We start from the raw sequence: 24,655 nt of genomic DNA on the forward strand, positions 1-24,655 counted from the left end.
GGAGTGCCCTTCTCAGGCTCTTTGCCACAGGGGATTCTCAGGGCTGGGCACAGGAGTTCCGAGGCACTGAACAGGCCTCCCCAGGCCTTCTTGGGCTCTCTCTGCCCCTCCTTCTAGTCTTACTGAGCCTTCCAGCAGCTCTGGCCTCCTGCCTCCCACCTCCTTCCTCATCTGGCACGTAGAGAGTATGGGGCCAGCTCCTGCCGGGTACACATGTGGGCTCACACATGAGAGGCCTTACCCCTCCTTGGAGCACAAACTCTTGTCATACATGTGGCTCTAAGCCTGTAAACTGGCTGCTGCTGTGCTCAAATCGCGTGTACTCTTCCCCCCTGCACCCCTTCCTGGGCTCTGTGTAAGGGTTGTGGGAAGGCCTGTGTCCTTGCTGCCCTTTGTGGGTATGGCCAGAGATGTTACTGGTATTTAGGGACCTGGTGGGATAGGCTTCCAGGGAGCCTTCCCCCTCATGGGGCTGCAGAGATAGGCCCTTGTGAGTGGGGAAGGGAAGCAAGAAGAGGTTGCCAGAAAGCAGTTGCCCTCAGTAGCAAGCAGAGCCCCTCTCAACTTGCACTCCACAGCTCCCTGTGCTGAGTGATGGGAATTCCCAGGTGGCCTGGGTGCCTCCTAGGGGAGCTGTGGCTTGGAGCTAAGCCTGTTGTCTCCCTTATCTCCTCAGGTGTGTGGTCGTGCTGTTCAATCCCCGGAAACACAAACAGCACCACATCCTCAACAGTTCCAGGTAAATGGGGCTGGGCCCTCAAGGAGCACCTCCATTTCCTGGGAGTTGTGAAAAGGGCACTGTCTGGGGTCTTTGAGGGTCTGAGGACTGGGACCTGGTTGGGCCCAGGATCAGATAGCAAAATGCCACTATGTGTGCCATTAGTGTCTGCTCACCTTGCCTCTTGAGGGGACTCTGTGGGAGCCAGGTTTAGGCTAGGCTGTCAGTGCCCCTCTGAGCCTGCCTCATATCCTGCAGGAAAACCATCACTGCCCTGGCCTTCTCTCCTGATGGCAAGTACCTGGTCACTGGAGAGGTGAGTGAGGAACGGGGGCTGTAGTCCTCTGAGGTGGGTGGGTGGCCTGGCCTCAGCAGAGAGCTACAATCCTAGGCCTCGTTAGGGCTGCTGGCACTTTGGCTTCCTGAACAGATGCTAAATCCTAGTCTTTGCTCTGCCTGAAAACAGTGGTTCTTAAACCTTAGTGAGAATCACCTGGTTTGCTTGGTGAAGTACACATTGTCAGGCCTGCCCCCAGGGTTTCTGACTTTATAGGTCTGAGATGGGACCCCAAAATTTACATTTCTAACGAGTTGCCTAGTGCAGATTCTGCTGGTTTGGGAAGCAGGCTTTGAAAAACCACTGCCTTAAAATATTCCTTATCTCCAGAGGCCCCCTGCTGGGCACATGAGGGATGCCTCTGTGTTCTCAGGCTTACAGGGAGGCAGATGAGGCAGAAATAGGCATGAGTGGTAGTGGTTCTCAACCCTGGAGACCCATCAAGAATCACTCAAGGAGTTTTGAACAAATACAGAGGTGCACACCCTGACACAGATATTGAACAAAATCTGGGCTGTTTTCTTCCTGATGATCATTGTCCTGAGATATTTATCATGTTTTTTAAAATACCTTTGCCCCATAATAGCGCTCTCCTCTTGCCTCTTGGCCAGGGGTCATTAGAGAGATTTTATTGAGTAGCTGGGGGGGCGGGGGATGAGAACCCCCACCCTGAAAGGCTTGGGGCGTCTGTATGCCTCTGGCCCTCACTTCCAGTTCTTGCCTCCCTGCAGAGTGGGCACATGCCTGCCGTCCGGGTTTGGGACGTGGCTGAGCATAGCCAGGTGGCGGAGCTGCAGGAGCATAAATATGGCGTGGCTTGTGTGGCCTTCTCCCCTAGCGCCAAGTACATTGTCTCCGTGGGCTACCAGCATGACATGATTGTCAATGTCTGGGCCTGGAAGGTGAGTAGACTGGGTGGGCTGGCCTGACAGCCTCATGGGAGTTCATGGACCAGTCAGGGAGCCAGGAAGCTGCTGATCTGAACCCCTTCACTCCACTCTGCTAATCTCAGTCTCATTCTAGAAAATAGCCTGAAGCAGAAAAGAAAAACTGTGTAGCCAGGTGTGTTGGTAGAAAGGGGCTAGCTTTATGCCTTTGAGGATCTACAGAGGAAATGAATCTCTTCAGCTCCTCTAGAAAGAAATTCTTCTCTCTCCCTTCTTTTTCTGACCAAAAAATCTTGGAAAGGAGCCCTTTTTAAGTACAAATCCTATCTAACCCCTCCTCCTTCCTCTAAACCTCTTTCTTCTTAGCCCCAAGAGGCAGAATTTTGATTCTTCCTTTGGCTTTCCCTCCAGAAAAACATTGTGGTGGCCTCCAATAAGGTGTCTAGTCGGGTGACAGCAGTGTCCTTCTCTGAAGATTGCAGCTACTTTGTCACTGCAGGCAACCGGCACATCAAATTCTGGTACCTCGATGACAGTAAGACCTCAAAGGTGAGCTGCTGAGGCTGGAAGTAGCCCAGAGCCAGGGCCTGCTCAGCCCACCCCAGGAGACCCTGTTCACTTGGTCCCCTCTCTGCTTACCGAGTGGCCATACAGAAGTTCTGGGTGAGCCAGGTGCTGTCCGGGCCAAGGAGTAGTCTCAAAGAATGAGGGGGCCTTGCTGCTTCTCCCCAGGGTCTAGTTTGCAGGGGCAGGCTCTGGGGTGGACAGGTGGCAACTGTGGTGTGTCTCCACAGGTGAACGCCACTGTGCCCCTGCTGGGCCGCTCAGGGCTGCTGGGGGAGCTGCGAAACAACCTGTTCACTGATGTGGCCTGTGGCCGAGGGAAGAAGGCCGACAGCACCTTTTGCATCACGTCCTCAGGGCTGCTGTGCGAGTTCAGCGATCGGAGGCTTTTGGATAAGTGGGTGGAGCTGAGAGTAAGCACCTCTGTCCCAATGGGTAGGGGCTGCCCGTGTGTAAGCTCAGGGGAGATCTGATGCCTCTGGCTCCATACCAGGGTCTAGGCCCTCACGCATGCAGGAGGGGACCCCAGGAGAGAGAAGCTTGTGGGAGCCAGAGCTTGGCCTAGTTCCAGCCCTTGGAGATCTCTATAACTGCCTCCTCTCTGCTTTCTCTTTCCATCTTTCTTTCCTCTGCTTCCCTCTTCTCAGAATACAGACAGCTTCACAGTAAGTGGTACCTAGACCCTCCTGTCTTTCTCATGCTGTTTCTTTCTCTCTGCTGGGCTTTTCCTTCTTTGTCCTCTTTGCCAAAACTTCTCGTGCCTTAGAAGGGTCCCTGACTCCCATCCCCCAACTGCACGTGGCTGTAGGCCCTCTGGCCACCTGCTGCTGGAGGGAGGGGTATCTCTAGATGACAGCTGAGGGGCTCAGGCCAGAGCTGCTGGGGAGCTTTTTCCTCGCCTCTGCCTTGGCTGGTCCTTCCTCTTGGCAGGTGACTCTTGAGGAGGGGTTGGGCAGGTGACCCTTGCTGACCTGAGCCCTTCTGCCTGCAGACTACTGTGGCCCACTGCATCTCTGTGAGCCAAGACTACATCTTCTGTGGCTGTGCTGATGGCACCGTGCGCCTCTTCAACCCCTCTAACCTGCACTTTCTCAGCACGCTGCCCCGGCCCCACGCCCTGGGGACAGACATTGCCAGCGTCACTGAGGCCAGGTGAGCTGTGTGGGCCCCCTGCCTCCATTCAGAGCCTCACCTTGGGCCCAGCCTTCCCTGGCTGTGCTTCAGGAGTCAAACTGAGGAGTGTATCAGTGCCCCCATGATTGCCAGCACCACCTCTGTAGACCAACAGCTTTGGGCTTATTGATACTAGTTGCAACCAAGGAGGCTGCACACCGTGGGAAACCGGCTAGTGTCTTAGGAAGGGGGGAGGGTAGGTAGGGCTTATCGTAAGATTTGGGCTTGTATTAGATCATTTTAGGAATGGTTCAAGGTGTTGAAGTTTTGCTCTGGTTAGATGCTGTCAGGAAGTACAGGCAATTCTACAATTGGACTTCTTAATCATTTTTATCTAAAAGGTGGAAGGGAAGATACGGGGCTAAAGCTGTAACTGGTAAAGAAGTAGCATTCAATCATGATAGATGGGAATGGAAATGTACGGTCATTTTTGTGGTTTATACAGTGACGTGTGTTTATCCGTCCTCAGACACAATTATAGAGGGGTCTTGTTTTTGTTCTGTTCCATCAGGGCCGCAGAGGTACCTTGTCTGACTTTCGTGTTCTCTGACACTGTGTTCATCACGAGAACACCGAGGTCCAACAACTAGTGCCAGGTCAAGGGTCAGCTCCTGGCTGACAGCTGTCAGAGACCTTTTTCTTTCTCAGGCAGCTGCCCCCTGCAGGTGTGGAGAGGGCTCCTCATGCTCCCTCTGCTCCTTCCTTTGTTCTTTGGCTTCTGTTTTCATTCTTTTTAGTCCTCCATTTCATCAGCTCCTCACTCACTGTTTGCCCTGTCCTCTTCCCCACAGTCGCCTCTTCTCTGGAGTGGCCAATGCCAGGTATCCAGACACCATTGCCTTGACTTTTGATCCTACTAATCAGTGGCTGTCTTGTGTATACAACGACCACAGCATTTATGTTTGGGATGTGAGGGACCCCAAGAAAGTGGGCAAGGTGTACTCAGCTCTGTATCATTCCTCCTGCGTCTGGAGTGTGGAGGTATGTGGGCTGGGCTGGCTTGGGACTGACCAGGTTTGCTGGGGTACCATTGTGGGGCAGGAGGTGGGGATCCCTGAAGATGCCTTCATATTCCTGCTGCCTCCTTGTTTCTCCAGCAACATCCCTGTGTATCCGCATATCTTCATGGGTCCTGAGGATTGAGCTTGAATTTTACTGCTTATGTATCTCAGGCTTCTTCCATTGTATCCCTGTCTATCCCTAGCTTTGCCTCATCCTGGGCTGGGTGATCTTGGACAAGTTACTGAAATTGACTGAACCTCAGTTTCCTCAACTGTAAACTGGTGTACCTGATTACTCCAGTTGTCCTAAGGATTAAATGAAATGATATAAGCGGGAGATGTAGAAGAGTGCCTGGAACATAGCGGGAGCTTTGTTAAGGTTTTTGCCCTTAGTGATAACACAGAGTATCTAATAGTTATGGCTTGCTTACTCTGTGACAAACACTGGGCTAAGTCTTGGCCAGCATCCTCTCTTTAATCGCATTCCCTTCCATCTCCTTGGGCAGGTAAAGGACTGCCCCCTACATGGAGATCTGACTTTGTTCCCTCTGCCCCTCAGGTCTACCCTGAAGTGAAGGACAGTAACCAGGCCTGCCTGCCCCCAAGTTCCTTTATCACCTGTTCCTCAGACAATACCATCCGCCTGTGGAACACAGAGAGCTCCGGGGTACACGGCTCCACCCTGCACCGAAACATCCTCAGCAATGTGAGCCCTGAGGCCTTAGGGCATCTATTCCCTACTTAATGCCCCCATCCCCTCAGCCTTCACACCCCCTTCTCAGGAACTGGGTCCCTTCCAGCTCTGGTTTGGCTGGGCTCTTTGAGCCAGGGGTTTATCTTGTCCAGCATTCTTCTCCTTTGCAGCTGTACTGGGTCAGGCCTGCCTAATTCACCTGCTATTCTGACATGCTCCCCTAGGACCTCATTAAGATCATCTATGTGGATGGGAACACTCAGGCCCTGCTGGACACCGAGCTGCCCGGAGGAGACAAAGCTGATGGGTCCCTGATGGATCCCCGTGTGGGCATCCGCTCTGTGTGTATCAGCCCCAACGGACAGCATCTAGCTTCTGGGGACCGTGTAGGCACGCTCAGGTAATGCCAGGCCTGGAGTGGTACTGACTGCCTCCCACGGCACAGGCCGAGGGAGTTAGGTCCTGAAGGACAGAGCTTTAGAAAAATTGGCTCTGAAGGATTGGGGAACAAGATGTCTATATACATGAAAAGATAGTAACTTTACAATGAAGAAACCCAGCAGAAACCATCCTAACCAAGTGAGTGAACTTAACATCCTCACGTCAACCTCATGAAGCCCATAATATGTGCTAAGATGGACATAGCATGGTTTCTGTGGTATTCTTGCCCCAAATGCGTAAACTCAGTTCAATCATGGGAAAACATCAAGCAGACTAAAACTGAGGTATGTAGGACAGAGTAGTCAATACTTTTCTAAAGAGTGTTGAAGAGTGATCAATACTCCTCAAAAGCATCAAGATCATGAATGATAAGGAAAGACTGAAGAACTGTCACCAACTACAGGTGATAAGGAGAAACAACAATTAAATGCAATTTGGACTCTTGATAGGATCTTGGATCCAGAAAAAAGGCTTTGTGGAAAAACTGATGAAATTCAAATAAAATCCTTAATTAATTAATTAATACTACTGTACCAATGTAAATTTCCTGCTTCTGGTATTTGAACTGCCGTTAATATGAAAATTCTCTATGCTCATTGCAATTTTTCTCTAAACCTAAAAGTTCAAAAATAAATAAAAATACAATTTTAAAAACAGGTTAGAGGGAAGGTATAGCAGAGAATGGAGGGTGAGCCTCTCCTCTGGTAGCCTGTCAACACCCTCTTCCCTCTCATCTTTGCAGAGTGCACGAGCTGCAGTCTCTGAGTGAGATGCTAAAGGTGGAGGCCCATGACTCAGAAATTCTATGCCTGGAGTACTCTAAGCCAGACACAGGTAAGAAGGATGCCTGGGAGCTAGCCCAGAATGGCACAGGGCCCCTCCAGTCCTGCTAGTGCCACTTACGTCCATCCTGGCTCTTGGATGCGGGACTGAGCGTCGTTTGAATCACTTGGTATTGCAGGTTTAGAGGAGGACAGCTCCATGCCTGCTGCATGGTTCACTTGGCTCAGAGTTAAGGGGCTCAGTTCCTGTGGTCCTTCTGCCGGGCCCACATAGGAGTTTGCTCTGGGCACTCACGGGCTGATAGAGTTGTTTCAACCCCAGGTCTGAAGCTGTTGGCGTCAGCGAGCCGGGATCGGCTCATCCATGTGCTAGATGCTGGCCGTGAATATAGCCTGCAGCAGACGTTGGACGAGCACTCATCCTCCATCACTGCTGTCAAGTTTGCAGGTGGGGGCAGGGCAGTTGAGACACATCTTGCCACCTACCACCAGTATCCTCCACCCCTACCTCCTGCCTCCATGAGAAGGGTGTGCCAGTCGCAAGGATGTGTGGGACAGCAATTGGGAGGCCTGGAGCTGGATGGGAGGACAGGTGGAATGTCGACTATCAGTCTAGGTGACTGTGAGCCAACCAGGTTGGCTGAGGACAGAGAGAACAAAAAGCTTAGGTTTGGAGGAAGTGTCCTGATTTAATTGGTTGTCCTGGTCATGTGGAATAGTTCAGCAGTGGGGCAGTATGGAGGGAAGGCAGAGGAAGGGCTGGCCCCCTTGTGGTGAGAGCTGTGGTAATAGCTAGGCCCCCCTCCTCCATAGCCAGCGATGGGCAAGTCCGCATGATCAGCTGTGGAGCAGACAAGAGCATCTACTTCCGAACTGCACAGAAGGTGAGGGTATGGGGCTTCCCTGAATAGGGCAGTGGTTGGGGAATCTCAGTCGTTCCCTGAGCTGAGATTGTAAGAGGTGAAGGGAGGCGAAAGCCGGGCTCTCTGGGCCTAGTGAGCCCACATGTTCTACCCCTTCAGTCCGGAGATGGAGTACAGTTTACACGGACGCACCACGTGGTACGGAAGACGACCCTCTATGATATGGATGTGGAGCCCAGCTGGAAGTACACGGCCATCGGCTGCCAGGACCGAAATATTCGGTGGGCGTCCCCTTCTCAAACCATCTAACCACCTTCCTTTGTGACCTCCACCCATGTGACCTGAGGGGTCAGCTTTAAGCAGCTGTCTCCCCATTTCTGTCTTTTTGTCTAGGACTTTGCACCCCTTGAGCCTGTAGAAAGAGCACTTTGCCTTACCCAAGAGGTGGTAGCCTCTTTGGTGTTGGGGAGTGGCTCTCAGAGAGAACAGGGCTGGGACTGAATGCTGGGGTCTCTGTCATCCAGGTGTGCTTGATTGTGGCCTCTTCTTCATGTGAACAAGAGTGTTTCTTTACAGGATCTTCAACATCAGCAGTGGGAAGCAGAAGAAGCTGTTTAAAGGATCACAGGGTGAGGACGGCACTCTCATTAAGGTAAGGGCCCAGCAGGATGGGCTCTGGACCAGAGAAAGGAAGGACAGGGATAGTGGGTGGAAAGGGACTGGTGCTTCCCTTGTCCTCTGCCAGCTGTGTGTCCCACTCCTCAGGTGCAGACAGACCCCTCAGGGATCTATATCGCCACCAGCTGTTCTGACAAGAACCTCTCCATTTTTGACTTCTCCTCAGGCGAGTGTGTGGCCACCATGTTTGGCCACTCAGGTAAGTGTTTCCCCAATAATCTACGGCTGCAACTTTACTCTTTCCTCCTTTAGTTTCTGGGGACCTAGCAGAGCTACTCGCCCCACCCCTCCCACCAACCATTGACCTCTACTGTTGGGACAGAAGCTTGGCGGGGACTTTAGAGTGGCTCATAGGCCGTATTCTTTGTTCCTCACAGAGATTGTCACTGGCATGAAGTTTAGTAATGACTGCAAACATCTCATCTCTGTGTCAGGGGACAGGTGAGCAGAAGCCAGCTTCCCTGAGACACAGATTTTTCCTCTGTGCCACACATATACCCAGCTCCCTCCCCTCTTTTCACATCAGTGATGTCTCTGGGAAGTAGGGCTGAGCAGGGGTCTTTCTTGGCTGGGCCTGATGTGGTGCTAGAGGGTGGCCCTGGTCTTCTTGACAGCCCATGAGGAAGGGGAACTAGTGGTGTGCTACCTACCCCAGGTCCTACCCTACCCCTCCCTCACCCAACTCTGTGGCTCTATCCAGCTGTATATTTGTGTGGCGCTTGAGCTCTGAGATGACCATCAGCATGAGGCAGCGTCTGGCTGAGCTGCGCCAGCGCCAGCGAGGGGGCAAGCCACAAGGACCATCTTCTCCCCAAAGGGCTGCGGGTCCCAACCGGTGAGAACAGAGTATGGTTATGGGCGAGTGGTGGGTGGGCATGTAGACTGCTTGCTGTGATCTCCGTGCTACTCCTTTCTGCTCTGGACTTGACATTCACCTGTACCTCCCAACTCCTGTACCCCCCCAACACACATTTCTTACCTGAAGACCCATAAAGGTTGGCCTCTACCTGCAATGAGTCTCCTCTCTCCATGACCTTCCTTGTCTTGGACTTAGGCATGAGGCCCCATCGATGCTGTCTCCTGGACCAGCTCTGTCATCAGACAGTGACAAGGAGGGAGAAGATGAAGGCACTGAAGAAGAAGAACTGCCAGCTCTGCCTATCCTCGCCAAGGGTACCAAGAAAGAGCCGGGTGTGTGAAAGTCTCATGTAGGGCCAGAGAGGCACCAGTTTGGCACAGTGGCCAGATATGCCCTTTCTTGTACTGTGGGGGTGAGATCAGGGTGAGCTGAGGAAGTCAGAGCATCACTGTGGCCACACAGGTATGGGCTGATGTGGAGCCAGGGCTCTGGGTGGGTGGGCTGGAGATACTCTCTCTGACTGCCTGTCTCTGTCTAGCCTCAGTGCCTGGCCCAGTCCTGCCCCGAAGCCTGTCCCACTGGGAGATGAGTCGGGTGAGTCACCATCGTTATAATGCCCTTCCAAGGTTATAAGAGGCAGAGGAAGGTGAAAGTGGGCTCTCTAGGCCTGCCCACATGCTGCACCCCTTGAGTTTAAGACAGAGCCTTGTGGGAGAGTCTGAGCAGCTTGACTGGTCCCAGGTTACAGATGATGAAGCCTAGGGGTCTCCTTCCTGCAGTCTGGGTGGGGTGGCCTGCAGGGGTGAGTCGCCACTAGAAGAAGTGCTCCACTTGTTCAGCTGTCTGTAGGCCTAGGAGTAAACATGAACAAAGAACAGGTTGAGGTGGGGAGTAGAAAAGGGGTGTCCGAGCCAAACTGTTAGAACTGCAAGAGGGGCTTCTGGGTGGCTCAGTTGGTTAAGCGTCCAACTCTTGATTTCGGCTCAGGTCACGATCTCATGGTTCATGGGTTCGAGCCCTGTGTCGGGCTCTCTGCTGTCACTGTGGATCCTGGTTCGGATCCTTTATCTATCTTTCTTTCTGCCCCCCACCCTCTCAAAAATAAATGAACATTAAAAAAAAAAAAAAGAACTGAAATTCAAGAAAATCAAAGCTGCAAAGAATAGAAATCTGGAGAAACTAGTTTTTTTTAATATACATATATAATTTATTGTCAAATTAGTTTCCATACAACACCCAGTGCTCATCCCAACAAGTGCTTTCGTCAGTGCCCATCACCCGCTTTTCCCTCTTCCCCAGCCCCTATCAACCCTCAGTTTGTTCTCAGTATTTAAGAATATTTTATGGTTTGCCTCCCTCCCTCTCAGTAACTTTCCCCCCCCGCCGCTTCCCCTCTCCATGGTCTTCGGTTAAGTTTCTCAAGATCCACATATGAGTGAAAATATATGGTATCTGTCTTTCTCTGACCACTTTTTTCACTTAGTATGATACTCTCCAGTTGCATCCACATTGCTGCAAATGGCCAGATTTCATTCTTTATTATTGCCAAATAGTATTCCATTGTATATATAAACCACATCTTCCTTATCCATTCATCAGTTGACGGACATTTAGGCTCTTTCCATAATTTGGCTATTGTTGAAAGTGCTGCTATAAACACTGGGGTACATGTGCCCCTATGCATCAGCACTCCTGTATCGCTTGGGTAAATTCCTAGCAGTGCTATTTCTGGGTCATAGGGTAGTTCTGTTTTTCATTTTTTGAGGAACCTCCTCCACACACTGTTTTCCAGAGCATGGAGGAACTAGTTTTAAAGACCCCACGTTAGGAGGTAAGCTCAGAACTTCCAGAGTAGTTATTTGGAGGGAAAGGGCTGCGAGAGGACTGGGCAGCTACTACAGGGCAGCCAGAGGCGGATACAGACTTTCTGGGCAAACCCCACAGCAGCCCAGCCCTCACTTGGGCCACATCAAGACTTCAAGGGGCAGCGCCTTCATTGTTAGCAGGAGCTCCATGGAATAATAGTGGCACGGTGCCTCTGGTGCCTTCTGACCAGGCCAGGGGCTCAAGGCTGGACTATTGGTTTGTCCTTGGTGCTGTGAATGGACTTAGAACTGTCTTCTGAGTAAGGGATTTTGTAGAGATTCCCAGCTCCAAGGTGTCCATGACACTGGGCGAAGGCTGAGACTAGAACATCTAAGACAGGACGTAGAGTAAAGCTAAGAACATGAATTCTGGACCCAGACTACCTGAGCTGTAACCTGCAGGCAGGCCCTTACTGTCTGTGGGACTATACAGGTTACCTAAGTCCCCTGTGTTTCAGTTTTCCCATCTGTAAAAATGCGGAGAATAATACTACTGACTTCATAAGGTGGTTGTGGGGATTAAGTGAGCGAACACATGTAAATAAAATGCCTGGCACACAGTAAGTGATATATGAGTGTTCACTGATACTATTGTATGGTGGTTGTTAACTTCCCCCTCCTCTGCCCCACACCAGGCACAGGAGACGGTGGAGTTCCTGGCCCCAGCTCCTGTGGCCAATCAAGGACCCAGAAGAAGGAGCCGCTGGGCTCAGCCAGGCGTCGAGCTGAGTGTCCGCTCCATGCTGGACCTGCGGCAGCTGGAGACACTGGCCCCAAGCCCTCGAGACCCTAGCCAAGACTTGCTGGCCATGACCCCGTCTTGCCCTGGGAAACATGGTCAGCAGGTCCCTCCTGAGACCTCACATGCTAGCCAGGTGAGCCAGCTTTCTCCCAGCAACCTAGAGATCTCCAAGCAGCCTTAGGCAGCCTTATGCCAACAGCTGGGGCCTGAGCACTGGGCCATCTATGCTTGCTCTGCTCCTGTGGCACGTTGGTAGCCTGGACTGCAAAGGTTCAGGCTGGCTAGGCTGTGTGGTGTGGTGATTGGAGTGGTACCCTTTGCCCTGGGCCAGGTTTCTTCAAGGGCTCATGATATTAAGTGGTGGCTGAAGGTTGACAGCCTGGAGTGTGACAGAATATTGTTATTTCAGAAGCTCAAGAACAGTAGCTGGAGCTATCCTCAGAGTTGGAATATTCAGCTTCCCCCAGAACTTATACACACCAAATCCTTGCCCACCTCCACCTCTTTTCTCAGACCTTTTCTCATGTCAGCATCCTCAGTAATGCCCCTTTGTGTGTTCCCAGAACGAAAAGCCCCCTCGGCATCAGGCTTCCCAACCCTGTTCCTGCCCCCACATTATTCGATTGTTGTCCCAAGAGGAAGGGGTCTTTGCCCAAGATCTGGAGCCTGCACCCATCGAAGATGGTATTGTCTACCCGGAGCCGAGTGACAGTCCCACCCTGGATACCAGGCAAGGGTCCTTCCCTCATCAGACTTCAGAGGCTACGCAGTCTTCCCTTCCTGTGCATTCTTTATATGGGAGGGCTGGCCCAGGATACTCAGGGCTTCCCTGCCACTTTGCCCCTGCCTCATCCCCAGTCCCACTCACAGGTCGGGGAGAAGGAAGCCAGATGTCTGGTGGGGCTGCTCACCCCTGCTAACTTCCTCTTCTTTCCCCTGCTGGCCCTCCTGAAAGTGAGTTCCAGGTGCAGGCTCCAGCCCGAGGGACCCTGGGAAGAGTGTATCCAGGCAGCAGGGCTTCCGAGAAGCACAGCCCTGACAGTGCCTGCTCTGTGGATTATAGTAGCAGCCGCCTTTCCAGCCCTGAGCACCCCAACGAAGGTGAGGCTGCAGCTTTGAGGGAGGTCAGTGGACTGAGGTGGGAGTGGAGGCTCTGGCGACAGGTTGGTGCAGCATGATGCTTCTGTCCCTTCCCCACATCCAGACTCTGAGAGCACGGAGCCCCTGAGTGTGGATGGCATTTCCTCAGACCTTGAAGAGCCAGCCGAGGGTGATGAGGAAGAGGAGGAAGAAGAGGGAGGCACTGGCTCCTATGGGCTACAGGAAGGCAGTCCCCATACTCCAGACCAGGAGCAGTTTCTAAAACAGCACTTTGAGACTCTGGCCAATGGGGCTGCTCCAGGTGTGGTCAGAGGGCCAGTATGTGGTCACTGTAGTCTTCTCTCCTTCCCTCCTTGCCTGGATGAGAGGGAGGGTACAAGGGTAGGCCATGCCCTGGGTTACCTTCTAGGGGAGGCAGAATCTGGCACCAGGGCTTGCTTCACTTCATAATTTCTGTCACCCTGGCAGGGGGCCCAGTCCGGGTACCAGAGAGGACAGAGTCTCGGAGCATCTCTTCACGATTCCTGTTGCAAGTGCAGACCCCCCCACACAGGTACCTCTCCCCACAGCAGCTCTTACTCTCCTACAAGGAGCTCTGGCTCACTTGACCCCCCGGCCCTCCCCAGAGGGCCAGTCCTGGCTCTGGGGCAGCATGCCACCCTCCTCTCTCCAAGGCTGCTATCTTCCCATGCTCAACAGTATTTTGCACTCCCAAGTTTGGGACGACTGGCCTGCTGGCTTTGTGCCGTTCCTTGTCTCCCAGTGCTTCTCCTCATGTTGGCAAAGGGGACTCCTAAGCCTCCTCTGGGCCTTCTTCCACATTTCCTCCCTGTAGGGAACTGTCTCCATCTTCCTCAAGCCTGGCGCTGCCATCGAGACCAGTCCAGATGCTGCAGGCTTCGGGTGAGCAGCTGAGAGGCAGTGGTGCCAGTCCTCCAGGAGCACCCCCAGAGGCAGAGCCCTCCCCTGGAAATGGTGGCCCCCAGCAAGCAGTTCCTGTGCTTTTGCCACGACGCCGTCTCAACCCGGATAGCAGCTGGTCTCCCAAGAGAGTGACTGCAGCCAGCCCCTTGGGTGGACTCCAGAAAGCCCAGTCTGTGCAGAGCCTGGTGCCACAAGGTGAGGAGCCTGGTGGGCTCAACTCCAGGGTGTGGGGAGTGTGGATCGCATGAGCATGCTAGAGGAAGGAGGGCCTGATTTAGCTCTGATGTGTCACTGTGCTTGCCACTGGGTGTCCCTTAGTGGGTATGTGTGGGGCATAGCAACTGTTAGGGAGCTGAGTCTTTGCACCTGGGATGTCTTCCTCACCACCTGACCTGTATATCTCTGTCTTCTCTGCAGATGAGGCCCCTCCACCAGGTCCATTGCTCTTACGGGAGATGGAAGCCCACGCGGGCCTGCGCTCCCTGCCACAGGCTGATGGCCGTCTTTCTCAGCCTCACTCCTACCAGAACCCCACCACCAGTTCCATGGCCAAGATCTCCCGCAGCATCTCTGTTGGGGAGAACTTGGGGCTGGCAGCCGAACCTCAAGCTCCTGCTCCCATTAGAGTCTCACCGCTCAGCAAGCTAGCCCTGCCCAGCCGGGCTCACCTGGTCCTGGACATTCCAAAGCCACTGCCTGATCGTCCTACCCTGGCCACATTCTCACCTGTTACCAAGGGCCGGGCCCCTGGTGAGGTGGACTGGCCTGGCTCCCCAGCAGGCCTGGGAAAGGCTCACAGTACATCTGAGAGGCGGGCCTGTTTGGGGGAGGGTGCCCCTCCCAAGCCTAGGACAGAGTGCCAGGCTCAGCCTGGGCCCAACAGCCCCTGTGGCCAGCAACTGCCGGTCAGCCCCCTCTTCCGAGGCCCTGAGAACTTGCAGTCCCCAACCCCTGAGAAGACTCCCAGCCCCATGGAATGCACCCGGCCGGGGGCAGCCCTGAGCCAGGACTCAGGTGTGCACAGCTCTCCAGCTCTCATCTCCTGCCCCATCCTCTTTCTCCTGTCTCTGCTGTCTCCTCTCTGGCTCCATCCCATTTCTGTACATCCAGCCTCTGGTGTTTTTGTCCTGTCTGCCCCTGTCTCAGTCCATAAGTCACACCCCTGATGGTGAGACATTCCTGCCAGTCTTCACGATCTCCTTGTGACCCATTTGCCCCTTCAATGCTTCTGGCCCCTGGGGCTGGGGCTGGCCCTCCTCTCTGGACCTCGCTTTCTGTGTGGTATTTGGGGGAGGGGTGTTGTTGGGGAGGAAGGAGGCAAGAAAAGGGACAGTGGGCAAGTGGAGGTGGTGTGATCCTACAGGTAGGCCTCTCCTGCAAACAGTGACCTCTGGGTGGGAGGCCTGAAAGGGCAGCTTTGCTGGGCCTTACTGAGTTGTATCTGTCCCTCCCAGAACCAGCAGTGAGCCTGGAGCAGTGTGAACAACTTGTGGCAGAGCTCCAGGGCAATGTACGCCAGGCTGTGCGGCTCTACCACTTGGTACGTGTTGGGCACCTACCGTGGGGGGAGACAGAGTGCTAGCTGTGTATCCAGAACAACCATGCTAAGGCTCTTCCACTGACAGATGGGTGGAGCAATCAAGAACATTCTGGGCAGAGTAGCTGAGGGAGGTAGAGGCCATTAGGCCGGGGCTCTTGAATCGCGGACCTATTGGCCCTAAGAGCCGGAGACTTTCTCAGACTGGGGGGGGGGGTAAGGGTGGAGAGACCATCTGTCCTAGTTTGCTCGGGACCATCCCAGTTTATGTCTGTTGTCCCAGTATAATTATTCATTGTATCCCTTGTCATATGTCAAAAAGACATAGGGGCAGTCCAGCAGGGCCTTCTTTGGAGGCAGGCTAGACCCAGATGGGGCCCCTCCCCTTTATACATCCATTGACAGGATGTTCCTCCAACTCACTTCCTGGGTCCTCCTGCAGGTGGCTGGCTGCAAGACGCCCTCAGCAGAGCAAAGTCGCATCACCCAGCTCCTCAGAAACACCTTCTCTTCAGTGAGGCAGGAGCTAGAGGCCCTGGCTGGCGCAGTGCTGTGCAGCCCGGGTGGGAGCCCTGGGGCTGTGGGGGCTGAGCAAACACAGGCCCTGCTAGAGCAATACTCAGAGCTGCTGCTTCGGGCTGTGGAGCGGCGCATGGAACGCAGACTCTAGTTCCAGAATCCTATTCCAAGTGAATGCTTCCCTTATTCCAAACTGTAGCCCCTGCTCCACTCTCCAAAACCTGTGGGGATGCTTGGAGTGGATCGCAGGGATCAGTGCTCAGAGGGAAAGCAGTTTTCCCAGCTACTCCTCATGGGGCCCCTGTATTTATTAATTTATTTCCCTGACTGTCGCCTCACTTTCTTGGAACCCCTGCCTCCACAGCCCCTTCAGTGGCTCATGCAGGGTAGGTCTTAGATCTTTGTCATCTTGGTGCTGTGAGGAGTAGGAGGGCAGCCTGCCCCATCTGGGGGAAATCGGGAAGGGCTGGCCCTCTCTTCTTAGAAGCCATTTGAAATTACTGCAGGGATCAGCTCCCTGGGGTGGAGCACACACAGGGTATTTGGTGGGGTGGAAGTGAGAGGCCACGTGGCATTCAGTGCCCTTCAGCCAACAGCGGAGCTTCACCTCTACCTCCACTTCCCTTCCCACACCAGCTGTACTCCCCTGGCTGCCAAAGCAGGGGGTTATGTTTTCCCCACTTCCTGGCAGTTGTGTAGGGCAGAGCCCTCTAGTCCTCCAGGGCGTTCCTAGCCATCAGGAGGCTTGAGTTGGTGTCAAGGCCTGAGCCCCCACATTCCACTCCCATCCCCCCTCTAAGAGAGCCCTACCATTATCTCTCTCCCTGTGCCCCCTTTCTCTCCTGGCCAGAACTTGTGGAGACAGCTGTGGGATGTTGCTGCAGGACAGTAAAGCCCTCTGCTGGGCAAACTATAAAGCCCTGGCCTCCTCTTCTTAGCTCCTTGGTCTTCTCTATCCTCCCAACCCTTGTCCCCAGCAGGCTCCTAGACCCAGAGGCCACCTTCTCCTTGCATCCTGAGTGATGCCCAGTCAGAAGCCTGTGTTAGAACTTCTCTCATGGTTTACAGGGCACCAGCCCACCTTCTAAGGACCTTAGCCACAGAACTGTACACACACACACACACACACACACACACACACACACACACACACAAGTTGAGTGTTTATCGCTAAAGTACTTGGCTGGCTGATGTGTGCCTGGTTTCCCTTCATGTACTACTCCTGCTTCACCACCTTGGCTCATATGGAACTATCAAGGAGCACAAGAAGGACTGGAATGTAGTAACCTGAATTCTGGATTCTTGGTGTCCACAACCTAGCTGATGTGAGATGGCTTGTTGGTTCCTGGTTCAGGTGGAAGGAGCCTCCTCAAAGGCAGTGCTGGGCACCCAAGATGCTCTGGATGCTGGAAGTTGAGGGGAGGGGGAGGCACATGGGAGTGCAGAAGGGGCCAAGAGACACATTGGAAAGGTGGTAGGTGGGACAGGTATGTAGTAGAGGGCAGGGGGTAGATTAGAATTAGAAGGGCAGTTGTTAGGGGTGAGGGGAAGGAGATAGGGTACAGTGGGCTAAGGTAGAGTAGGACCAAGTAGTGAAGCAGTGGTTGAGGAATAGGTTGAAGAACACGTGTCTCTGGGCCCTGCTGCTTCCCTCTGCCTCAGGTAAGTCAGTGTAGCTTTCCTGAAGCTCCAGGCCACAACAACCTATTCTCCCATGGACAGGCCCTGGGGCCCTGCTGGTTCAATAGGCAGCAACTTAGAAAGTTGGTTTTTGTAAAGTGCCCTGCTCTTGTTTGCATCAGCCAGAGTGCACCAGAACAGATGAACCTAGTTCACCACCCCCACCCGCCTTCTGTACTACTACCACCTGCATGGCCACACGGCAAAGAAGTCCTGGCCCCAAGAACCCCTGCAGCTGAGGGTGGACCCTGGCAGGGCTGCAGCTGCCCTTGTGAGGGTTAGAAGTCTACTACCACTCCCCCAACCGGCACAACAGCCACAGATCAGCCCCAGGCCTGGCCCTCTGGTCTGGGCTCTTGGAGATCCTCAGCCAACCAGTCCTTCAGAGGAGGGAGCTAACACTATCGCTAAGGTTTGTGAGAAGGTGGCCGCCCTTTCCCTACCTCAGCTGAGCGCTTAGGTGGGAGAGGGGGGTCTTGTGGCCACCGGCGCCCGTCCCCTTCTGCATGTCTGAGGCCACCGGCAACTGCCCCCCCCCCAACAGATTTGCCCTGACCCAGTTTTGAAAACCTCCTTATTTATAACTTTTATACTTTGTTCAGGCCATGGGCGCTTCCCTCCTCCCGAGGTCTCACGGGGCAGGGGCCGTTTTTAACTCGTCCATTTGTATTGATGTATGAACTCATCAATAAACACAATCATTTGTTAAATCTGGGATGCCAGCGAGTGCGGCAGGCTGGAGACGGCACAGCTCCTCTCCCGCCGCTTGGTTAGCAGAATCCGGGTGCGCTGGGGGCGGGGCAGAGGATGGCGCTCCGAGGCCGCGAGGCTCCGCGGCGGGGGGCGGGGCGGGGCGCGGCGGGGCGGGGTCTCAAGGGGAGAGCGCGTGGCCGCAGAGCGGCGGCGGCGTCATGGCGGAGGCGGCTTTGGACGCGGTGCGGAGGGAGTTACGAGAATTCCCGGCTGCCGCCAGGGGTGAGTGGGTTCGCGCAGAGACTGCGACCGTCTTGCGTCCACCGCCGGGCTGCCTCAGGACGTGGGCGGGACCTTGGGCATGTGAGGAAGCAGAGTCCGGAGTCGGGTGCGCCCTGGCCCTCCTGGGCCGCCGACACCACATTTCCCTCTAGTTCGTGTTTTCAAGGAGCGCAGACGCTCGTGCACCTAACTCGTTGCTGGCCCCACTCAGATCACTCGTCTGCCCCAACCTCGCTCCTACCCCCGTGCTGGGGCCTCAGCTCCCCTGTTCCGGTGTTCGCAGGTCCTCGTGGCTTCCTGGTGTGTCTTGATTCTACTCCCAAGGTTTGGGCCAGTCTTCACCCTGGTGTATTTCCCACGGTCAACCCGCCCGGAATAATGGGGCAGCCTTCTGTTGCCTGTTGTGACGTCTTGAGGTGGTCAGGTGTTCCATTTCAGAACCCCAGCTGGAACGCTTTATTCAGGAACAGACTTCTCCAAGGTGGTGCAGAGCTTTGGGAAAATTGTAGGCAGCTGTACAAGTAATCACTGGCTCTTCCCCTGGTTGGTTTTTATTTTGCTCTTTCCCTCTCTTCCGTTTTTTTGTTTTTTTGTTTTTTTGCTTTTTGTTTTGCCATTAATTAACAACACGGGCACAAGGTTTAAAAAGCAACGGATTTATAATGTGAAGTAAGCACCCCTCCCATTCGGGGCCCCAGTTTGAATCCTTCCAGAAATAATGTTTATATCTACACATACACACACGCAGCACTATTTATATTACCCTTCTGTTTACAACTGTTAGTCTGCTAAACACTTTTTTGCACCATTATGTATCTTGAAGACCACCCTATATCCTTCTTCCGCAATCTTTTTCACCTTGTGTACTTGTGGTAATTTACTGAATCAGCCTATTACTGATAGACATTTAGGTCATTTACAGTCTGTCTTTTTGCTAGTGTTGGAACAAATACTAGGAGCACCTCAATACTAAGCACCTCAATGTGTGAGGCTCTGATCAATGTGTTTAGGATACATCAGTGAATAAAATTTCTGCCCTCCCATACCTTACATTCCAAGTGAGGAGACAGATCATTAACCCTAGTCACACTAAATGAGTAATGAGTAAATTATATAGTAGAAGAAATGGTTTAGAAGATAAATGTTGTGGGGGAAAAAAAGCAGAATAAGAGGTCTCAGGCCAGGGGTTGAGTGGAGGATACAGGTTGAAATAAGATGGTCAGGGTAGGTAGGCTGCCTTGATAAAGCCACATTCAAGCACAGGCTTGTAGAAAGGGAGTGAGCTGTACAGACATCTGAGAGAAGAGCATTGCAGGTTGAGGGCACTGGGGCAAATGCCCTGAGGTAGGAGTGTGCCTGGTGTGTTCATGGAACAGTGAACCTGGAACATGCCAGTGTGCCTGGAGCAGTCATTCTGCGCATGTGTGAATATTTTTGATGGTTAAATTTCTAGCAGAAGAATTGTTGGGCCAAAGGAATTGTTTGAATCCCTTTTGAAATTCTCTCACATCAAAGCCTCAGAAGGGAGCAGTAGTCATTATCTGCAGGAAGTCTTTTAATTGGTGAGGCAGTAAAAATTCAGTAAGCAGGAAATACAAACGGTGAAAAGAAAGGCAGTTTCCACGCATTTTAAAAATTCCAGTGGGAAAAAAAAAGAATTCCAGTGAGAATAATAGATTTACTGAGCCCCAAATCACCCTCCCAAGATGACTGCTTTGATGGACTGGCATGACTGGGAAGGCCCTTTGCCAGTTTGCTCTCCCTTGCTCCCTTATCTGCTTGGCAGGTACCATCTTACCTCTCTGGCCAGTGAAGCAAGCACATGTTCCAGCTCTTCCCTTTTCCGTTTTCTTGGGCCTACCAGGGTCTTCCCACCCAGTTCTAATTTTTGAGCTGAAGACATTTACTTTTCAACTGAATGCAAAGCAAAGATGACTGGCATGGAGACCTCAGAGGTGAAAATTAGTGCAGTGGCTGCCCACTGGGGCCAAGACATTCAGGCTAGATCTCAAGGATGAAACAAACAAAGCAAAGCCCTGTGTACCCTTTATAGATGCCAGGAGAAAGGCATTCCCGTTTGTGGGAGAAGTAGGAACAAAGTTTGGCACCACCTGAGTAGAGAGTGTGGTAAGGGGCAGGCACCAGACAGGAGGAAACCAGACTGGAAAAGTAGGTTGGGCCTGATCATGTATCACCTTGAATGCATGCCAAGGCACATTATAATTTGTAAGGAGTAGTGGTAAGCCATCAAAGGATTTTTTTTTTTTTTTTTTTTAACTAGGGGTATGACAAGATGAGATTGTATTTTAGGAAGATGATGGGGGCCAGGGTGAGGGATGCTTTGAGAGGGAGTGGAATGAAACCCCAAGGAAACGAGTTAGTTCACTGCAGCAATCAGCCAGTCAGGAGATGTTGGAGACTTTCTCTCAACCATTAAGCCAGTATTTGTTGAGCACCTGCTGTGTGTTAGGGACTATTCTAGGTCCTGGGGGGTATACCAATGAACAAGATTTGCATCCTTACCCTCATAGAGCTTACATTCTATTCTAGCAAGAGAGATCAATAAACAATTTGGATAAGTGAGATATATAGTATGTTAGGTGGTGATGAATGAAAGAAGGAAAAAAGGAAGAAGTGTAGGATTGTTGGGGACAGGTTACAGTTTAAAAGGATGGCCAGGGAAGGAAACCTCACTGAAGTGACATTTGAGGGCCCAAAGGAGGTTATTTGAATATGGATACCAGCAGAGGAAAGAAGGAGGGGGTGGTTGGTAGAATCAATAGGACTTAGAGACAATCCATAGGGGTGGACAGAAGTGAGGGAGAAGGAAGAGCCAAAAAGAATAGATTTGTGAGAAGTGATACAGGGCCACTATAGACATCTGTGCAGATGGCACACTGCACAACTATAAATGTACATGGTAGCCTTGGATCTCCTGAGGATGGTAATGCTGTTCAGGAAGATCAAAAACACAGTTCAGCCCTTACTTTTCCTCCTATGGTTTCCTGTAGCATCTTGTTTTCACAGTTAGGTTGTAATCTTCTTGAGATGACATTAGGATCATCCCTTGATACTCTGCATTGGCTAAACCAAGTACTGAGTACATTCTAGAGCTTGGTAAGTATCACTGTTGGAGGGTGCTTTCCAGAGCCTGACTCACCCACACCAGCCTGTGGCCTTGGGGCCTCAGCACCACTTATTCTGGAGTTCCATGTACTGCCTCCATGTTTCCCTTTCCTAATGGATGCCATGAGGTTGGACACTGCAGAGTGGGAAAGCTGTGGGGTTCACTGTATAGGGCTGGACATGGTCCCAAGGAGGGTGTGGGTTGTGGGCTGAGCACCATCCCCTGGTCCATCCTGGTGTGTTTGTGGGTGCTTCATGCTTTCTGCCTTAAATGCTCTCCTCAATTTTCAGTTCCTGGTTGTCCAGGGTCCCTTGGTCATCAGTGGGCATTATCCAGGGATAGTAGTGTGTCTTGCCCAGGGAGGGCATCTTCTACACAGGCATTGGGGCAGCAACTGGGTGCTGTTGGGTTCATAACCCCACCCTACCCCCACCCCTTCTTTCTCTCAGAGCTCAGTGTGCCTCTTGCTGTGCCTTACCTGGATGAGCCCCCCACTCCACTCCACTTCTATCGGGACTGGGTCTGCCCCAATAGGCCTTGCATCATCCGCAACGCCCTGCAGCACTGGCCAGCTTTGCAGAAGTGGTCCTTCCCATATCTCAGGTGGGGGCTGCCCCTGGGGGGATGTTGGGTGATACTTTGTGGTATTTGGACATGGGCTGAAAGTCCTTTCCTCCAGAGCCACAGTGGGCTCCATAGAGGTGAGTGTGGCTGTGACCCCTGATGGTTATGCGGATGCTGTACGAGGGGATCGCTTTATGATGCCTGCTGAGTGTCGCCTGCCCCTGAGCTATGTGCTGGATGTGCTAGAGGGCCAGACCCAGCACCCAGGAGTCCTCTACGTGCAGAAGCAGTGCTCCAACCTGCTCACCGAGCTGCCCCAGCTACTGCCTGATCTAGAGTCCCACGTGCCCTGGGCCTCCGAGGCACTGGGTGAGTGGAGGCAGGGGCTGGGCAGGGAAGAAATGGGAAGGACAAGCAGGAGTCAGCCCTGCTTGCTGCTTCTTCCTTTGGTGATGACTTGGCCCATACTCTTGGCCCCTCAGGTTCAGGTGCTATGCACTAAATGCTCAAGTCTCCAGGCCACAACTTTGTTTTTGTTTTTAATTTATTTATTTGTTTTGAGAGAGAGAGAGAGAGACAGCATGAGTGGGGGAGGGGCAGAGAGAGAGAGGAAGAGAGTGAGAATCCCAAGCAGGATCCACAGCCAGTGCAGAGGCCCACACGCGGCTTGAACTCATGAAACTCCAAGATCATGGCCTGAGCCGAAACCAAGAATTGGATACTTAACTGACAGCCACGCAGGCGCACCTCCAGGCCATGACTTTGCATTGAACTACTGGACATTGTCACCCTTCTTCTCCCACAGGGCAGGAGGCTCCTTCTGGAGCTGGCCCTCCTCTGCCCCTTCTCTCTGTTCTCTCCCTGTGAGCTCCCTGGTTCCCCCAAGGTTCTGGTCCAGCATCACTGTATGGTGGTTATTCCCAGCCTGGCCTTCGAGGATGGTCCCTTTTGACTTGATCTCTTACCTCTGACCTGCAGGGAAGATGCCTGATGCTGTAAACTTCTGGCTGGGGGATGTGGCTGCAGTGACATCCTGTAGGTATCAGGGGAATACAGAGGTGGGGGAGGAGGGAAGAGGAGGTCAAGAGTGGAAGGTTGGGTCTGGACGGAAGTTTGACTGTTTTCTAAGATTTATTCTGGGGTTCTGGGGTTTGGGTGTAACAGAGCGCCTCCTGATAGCTCAGATTGGGGAGGGTCCCCCTGGCAGTGGGGCGTGGAGGAGACTGTTTCTTCTAGGTCTCCAGAAAGCTCTCCTGAAGGGCAGCTAGGTCGGGGTGAACTCAGGAAAACTGTTTGCTTGGATTCCCCCCTTGGTAGAGATGAATGTCAAGCAAATGTCAAGTCCCTGATGGAATTCTGCCTGACTCCTTGGCATCCCCTCGAGCCGGCTTTGACTTTGTGTGATCTTCTGTTACACCACCTGTCACATCTGTCTTGTGGTCATTTGTCCCCTCCTGTGTCCTGCCCCTCATAACCTTGCCCACTGGGCCTTCTTTGTATTGGCAGTACATAAGGACCACTATGAGAACCTCTACTGCGTGGTCTCTGGAGAGAAACACTTCCTGCTACATCCACCCAGTGACCGGCCCTTCATCCCCTATGGTAGGGGACTCAGCCCTCAGGGGCTGGGGGACAGGTGGCCCAAAGTAGAGGGAGGGCAGCAAGGGCCCTGGGCAGGCTGGTGTGCCAGGCCGGAGGTGTGGGCACAGTGTTTCCACTGCACTCAGGGAACAAAGGGGAGGAACTGGCAAGCTGCAGGCCACTTGAGTGTCCCTGTACCTTTCTCCTTCTGGTTTCAGAGCTATACACACCAGCAACCTACCACCTCACTGAAGAGGGCTCCTTTAATGTGGTGGATGAAGAGGCCATGGAGAAGGTATCTGCCTTGTTCCTGGGACCTGGGGAGGGAGAAGGGTAGGAACCGTGTCTCTGAGAAGGCACAAAAGAGCTGGAGAGGTGGCACCTTAGTCTGAAAAATCCCTAAGTCTGGGCCTTCCCAGTGCTGAACAGGGCAGAGCTCATGGTGTTTACCTTTGGAAGGGACAGAGCTGGAGGGCTGGGGGCTTTGGGACTGTTCCCTGGCATCCATTGTATCCCCAGGTACCCTGGATCCCACTGGACCCATTGGCTCCAGATCTGGCCCGGTACCCCGGTTACGGTCAGGCCCGGGCCCTTTGCTGCACCGTACAGGCCGGTGAGATGCTCTATCTGCCGGCCCTGTGGTTCCACCACGTCCAGCAGTCCCATGGCTGCATTGCTGGTGAGGAGCTGCCCAGTAGAGCTGCTGGGGGATGGGTTTGGGAGGCAGTAGGTTTGGAGGGGGACCTTCATGCTGAGGTCTCCATTCTCCCCACAGTGAACTACTGGTATGACATGGAGTATGACCTTAAGTACAGTTACTTCCAGCTGCTTGACTCCCTCACTAAGGCCTCAGGCCTCGACTGATGGAACCCTGGTGAACGTTGCCAACGACAAGTGGTGGAAAAGGTCGTGTCCCTCCCAGGCCAAGTCACTTCCAGAGGCAAACTGGAGTCAGAGTCTGCTGACTCCTGGCCCAGCTCAGCTTGGAATCTGCATTGGAGGATTTGGGGAGGTGATCTGGAGGTCCAGGAGGTGCCAGGCAG

At 53.1% G+C, this 24,655-nt stretch overlaps 2 protein-coding genes across 8 annotated transcripts in view; both read left to right on the forward strand.

Annotated features, from left to right (window-relative positions):
• Positions 1 to 18,075, forward strand: part of MAPKBP1 (mitogen-activated protein kinase binding protein 1) — a 56,229-nt gene extending 38,154 nt beyond the window's left edge. For 2 of the 5 annotated variants that reach the window (XM_086710432.1, XM_086710429.1), the window contains 29 exons: positions 677 to 739; positions 977 to 1,034; positions 1,787 to 1,957; positions 2,354 to 2,491; positions 2,737 to 2,919; positions 3,154 to 3,171; positions 3,498 to 3,658; positions 4,471 to 4,660; positions 5,240 to 5,386; positions 5,599 to 5,774; positions 6,558 to 6,649; positions 6,920 to 7,045; positions 7,411 to 7,481; positions 7,620 to 7,741; positions 8,037 to 8,112; positions 8,226 to 8,337; positions 8,516 to 8,579; positions 8,839 to 8,973; positions 9,193 to 9,329; positions 9,536 to 9,591; positions 11,498 to 11,737; positions 12,168 to 12,334; positions 12,560 to 12,705; positions 12,809 to 13,006; positions 13,174 to 13,258; positions 13,541 to 13,824; positions 14,047 to 14,643; positions 15,084 to 15,169; positions 15,609 to 18,075. In XM_086710432.1, coding sequence (XP_086566558.1) covers positions 677 to 739; positions 977 to 1,034; positions 1,787 to 1,957; positions 2,354 to 2,491; positions 2,737 to 2,919; positions 3,154 to 3,171; positions 3,498 to 3,658; positions 4,471 to 4,660; positions 5,240 to 5,386; positions 5,599 to 5,774; positions 6,558 to 6,649; positions 6,920 to 7,045; positions 7,411 to 7,481; positions 7,620 to 7,741; positions 8,037 to 8,112; positions 8,226 to 8,337; positions 8,516 to 8,579; positions 8,839 to 8,973; positions 9,193 to 9,329; positions 9,536 to 9,591; positions 11,498 to 11,737; positions 12,168 to 12,334; positions 12,560 to 12,705; positions 12,809 to 13,006; positions 13,174 to 13,258; positions 13,541 to 13,824; positions 14,047 to 14,643; positions 15,084 to 15,169; positions 15,609 to 15,836 — 4,327 coding nt within the window. In that variant the 3' untranslated portion in view covers positions 15,837 to 18,075. The remainder of the gene's footprint in view (positions 1 to 676; positions 740 to 976; positions 1,035 to 1,786; positions 1,958 to 2,353; positions 2,492 to 2,736; positions 2,920 to 3,153; positions 3,172 to 3,497; positions 3,659 to 4,470; positions 4,661 to 5,239; positions 5,387 to 5,598; positions 5,775 to 6,557; positions 6,650 to 6,919; positions 7,046 to 7,410; positions 7,482 to 7,619; positions 7,742 to 8,036; positions 8,113 to 8,225; positions 8,338 to 8,515; positions 8,580 to 8,838; positions 8,974 to 9,192; positions 9,330 to 9,535; positions 9,592 to 11,497; positions 11,738 to 12,167; positions 12,335 to 12,559; positions 12,706 to 12,808; positions 13,007 to 13,173; positions 13,259 to 13,540; positions 13,825 to 14,046; positions 14,644 to 15,083; positions 15,170 to 15,608) is intronic. The other 3 variants (XM_086710433.1, XM_086710430.1, XM_086710431.1) reach the window with 2 other exon arrangements.
• A 158-nt stretch (positions 18,076 to 18,233) lies between these two features.
• JMJD7 (jumonji domain containing 7) lies at positions 18,234 to 24,616 on the forward strand. Of its 3 annotated transcripts, none has more exons than XM_086710435.1 (8): positions 18,234 to 18,340; positions 18,493 to 22,070; positions 22,147 to 22,400; positions 23,010 to 23,066; positions 23,538 to 23,633; positions 23,831 to 23,907; positions 24,132 to 24,291; positions 24,388 to 24,616. In XM_086710435.1, exons 2-8 carry the CDS (start codon positions 21,565 to 21,567, stop codon positions 24,474 to 24,476), a joined length of 1,239 nt encoding a protein of 412 aa, XP_086566561.1. In that variant the 5' UTR covers positions 18,234 to 18,340; positions 18,493 to 21,564; the 3' UTR covers positions 24,477 to 24,616. The 3 variants fall into 3 exon arrangements, with proteins under 3 accessions (XP_086566561.1, XP_025774363.1, XP_086566562.1); XM_025918578.2 differs by having other exon boundaries at positions 18,235 to 18,340; positions 21,917 to 22,070; XM_086710436.1 differs by having other exon boundaries at positions 18,249 to 18,340; positions 18,624 to 22,070.
• Positions 24,617 to 24,655: the final 39 nt, after the last annotated feature.

The sequence above is a fragment of the Puma concolor genome, chromosome B3 (assembly GCF_028749965.1).
Source record: "Puma concolor isolate L17-30 chromosome B3, mPumCon1.1.hap2, whole genome shotgun sequence".
In the NCBI taxonomy this organism is placed as follows: Eukaryota; Metazoa; Chordata; class Mammalia; order Carnivora; family Felidae; genus Puma; species Puma concolor.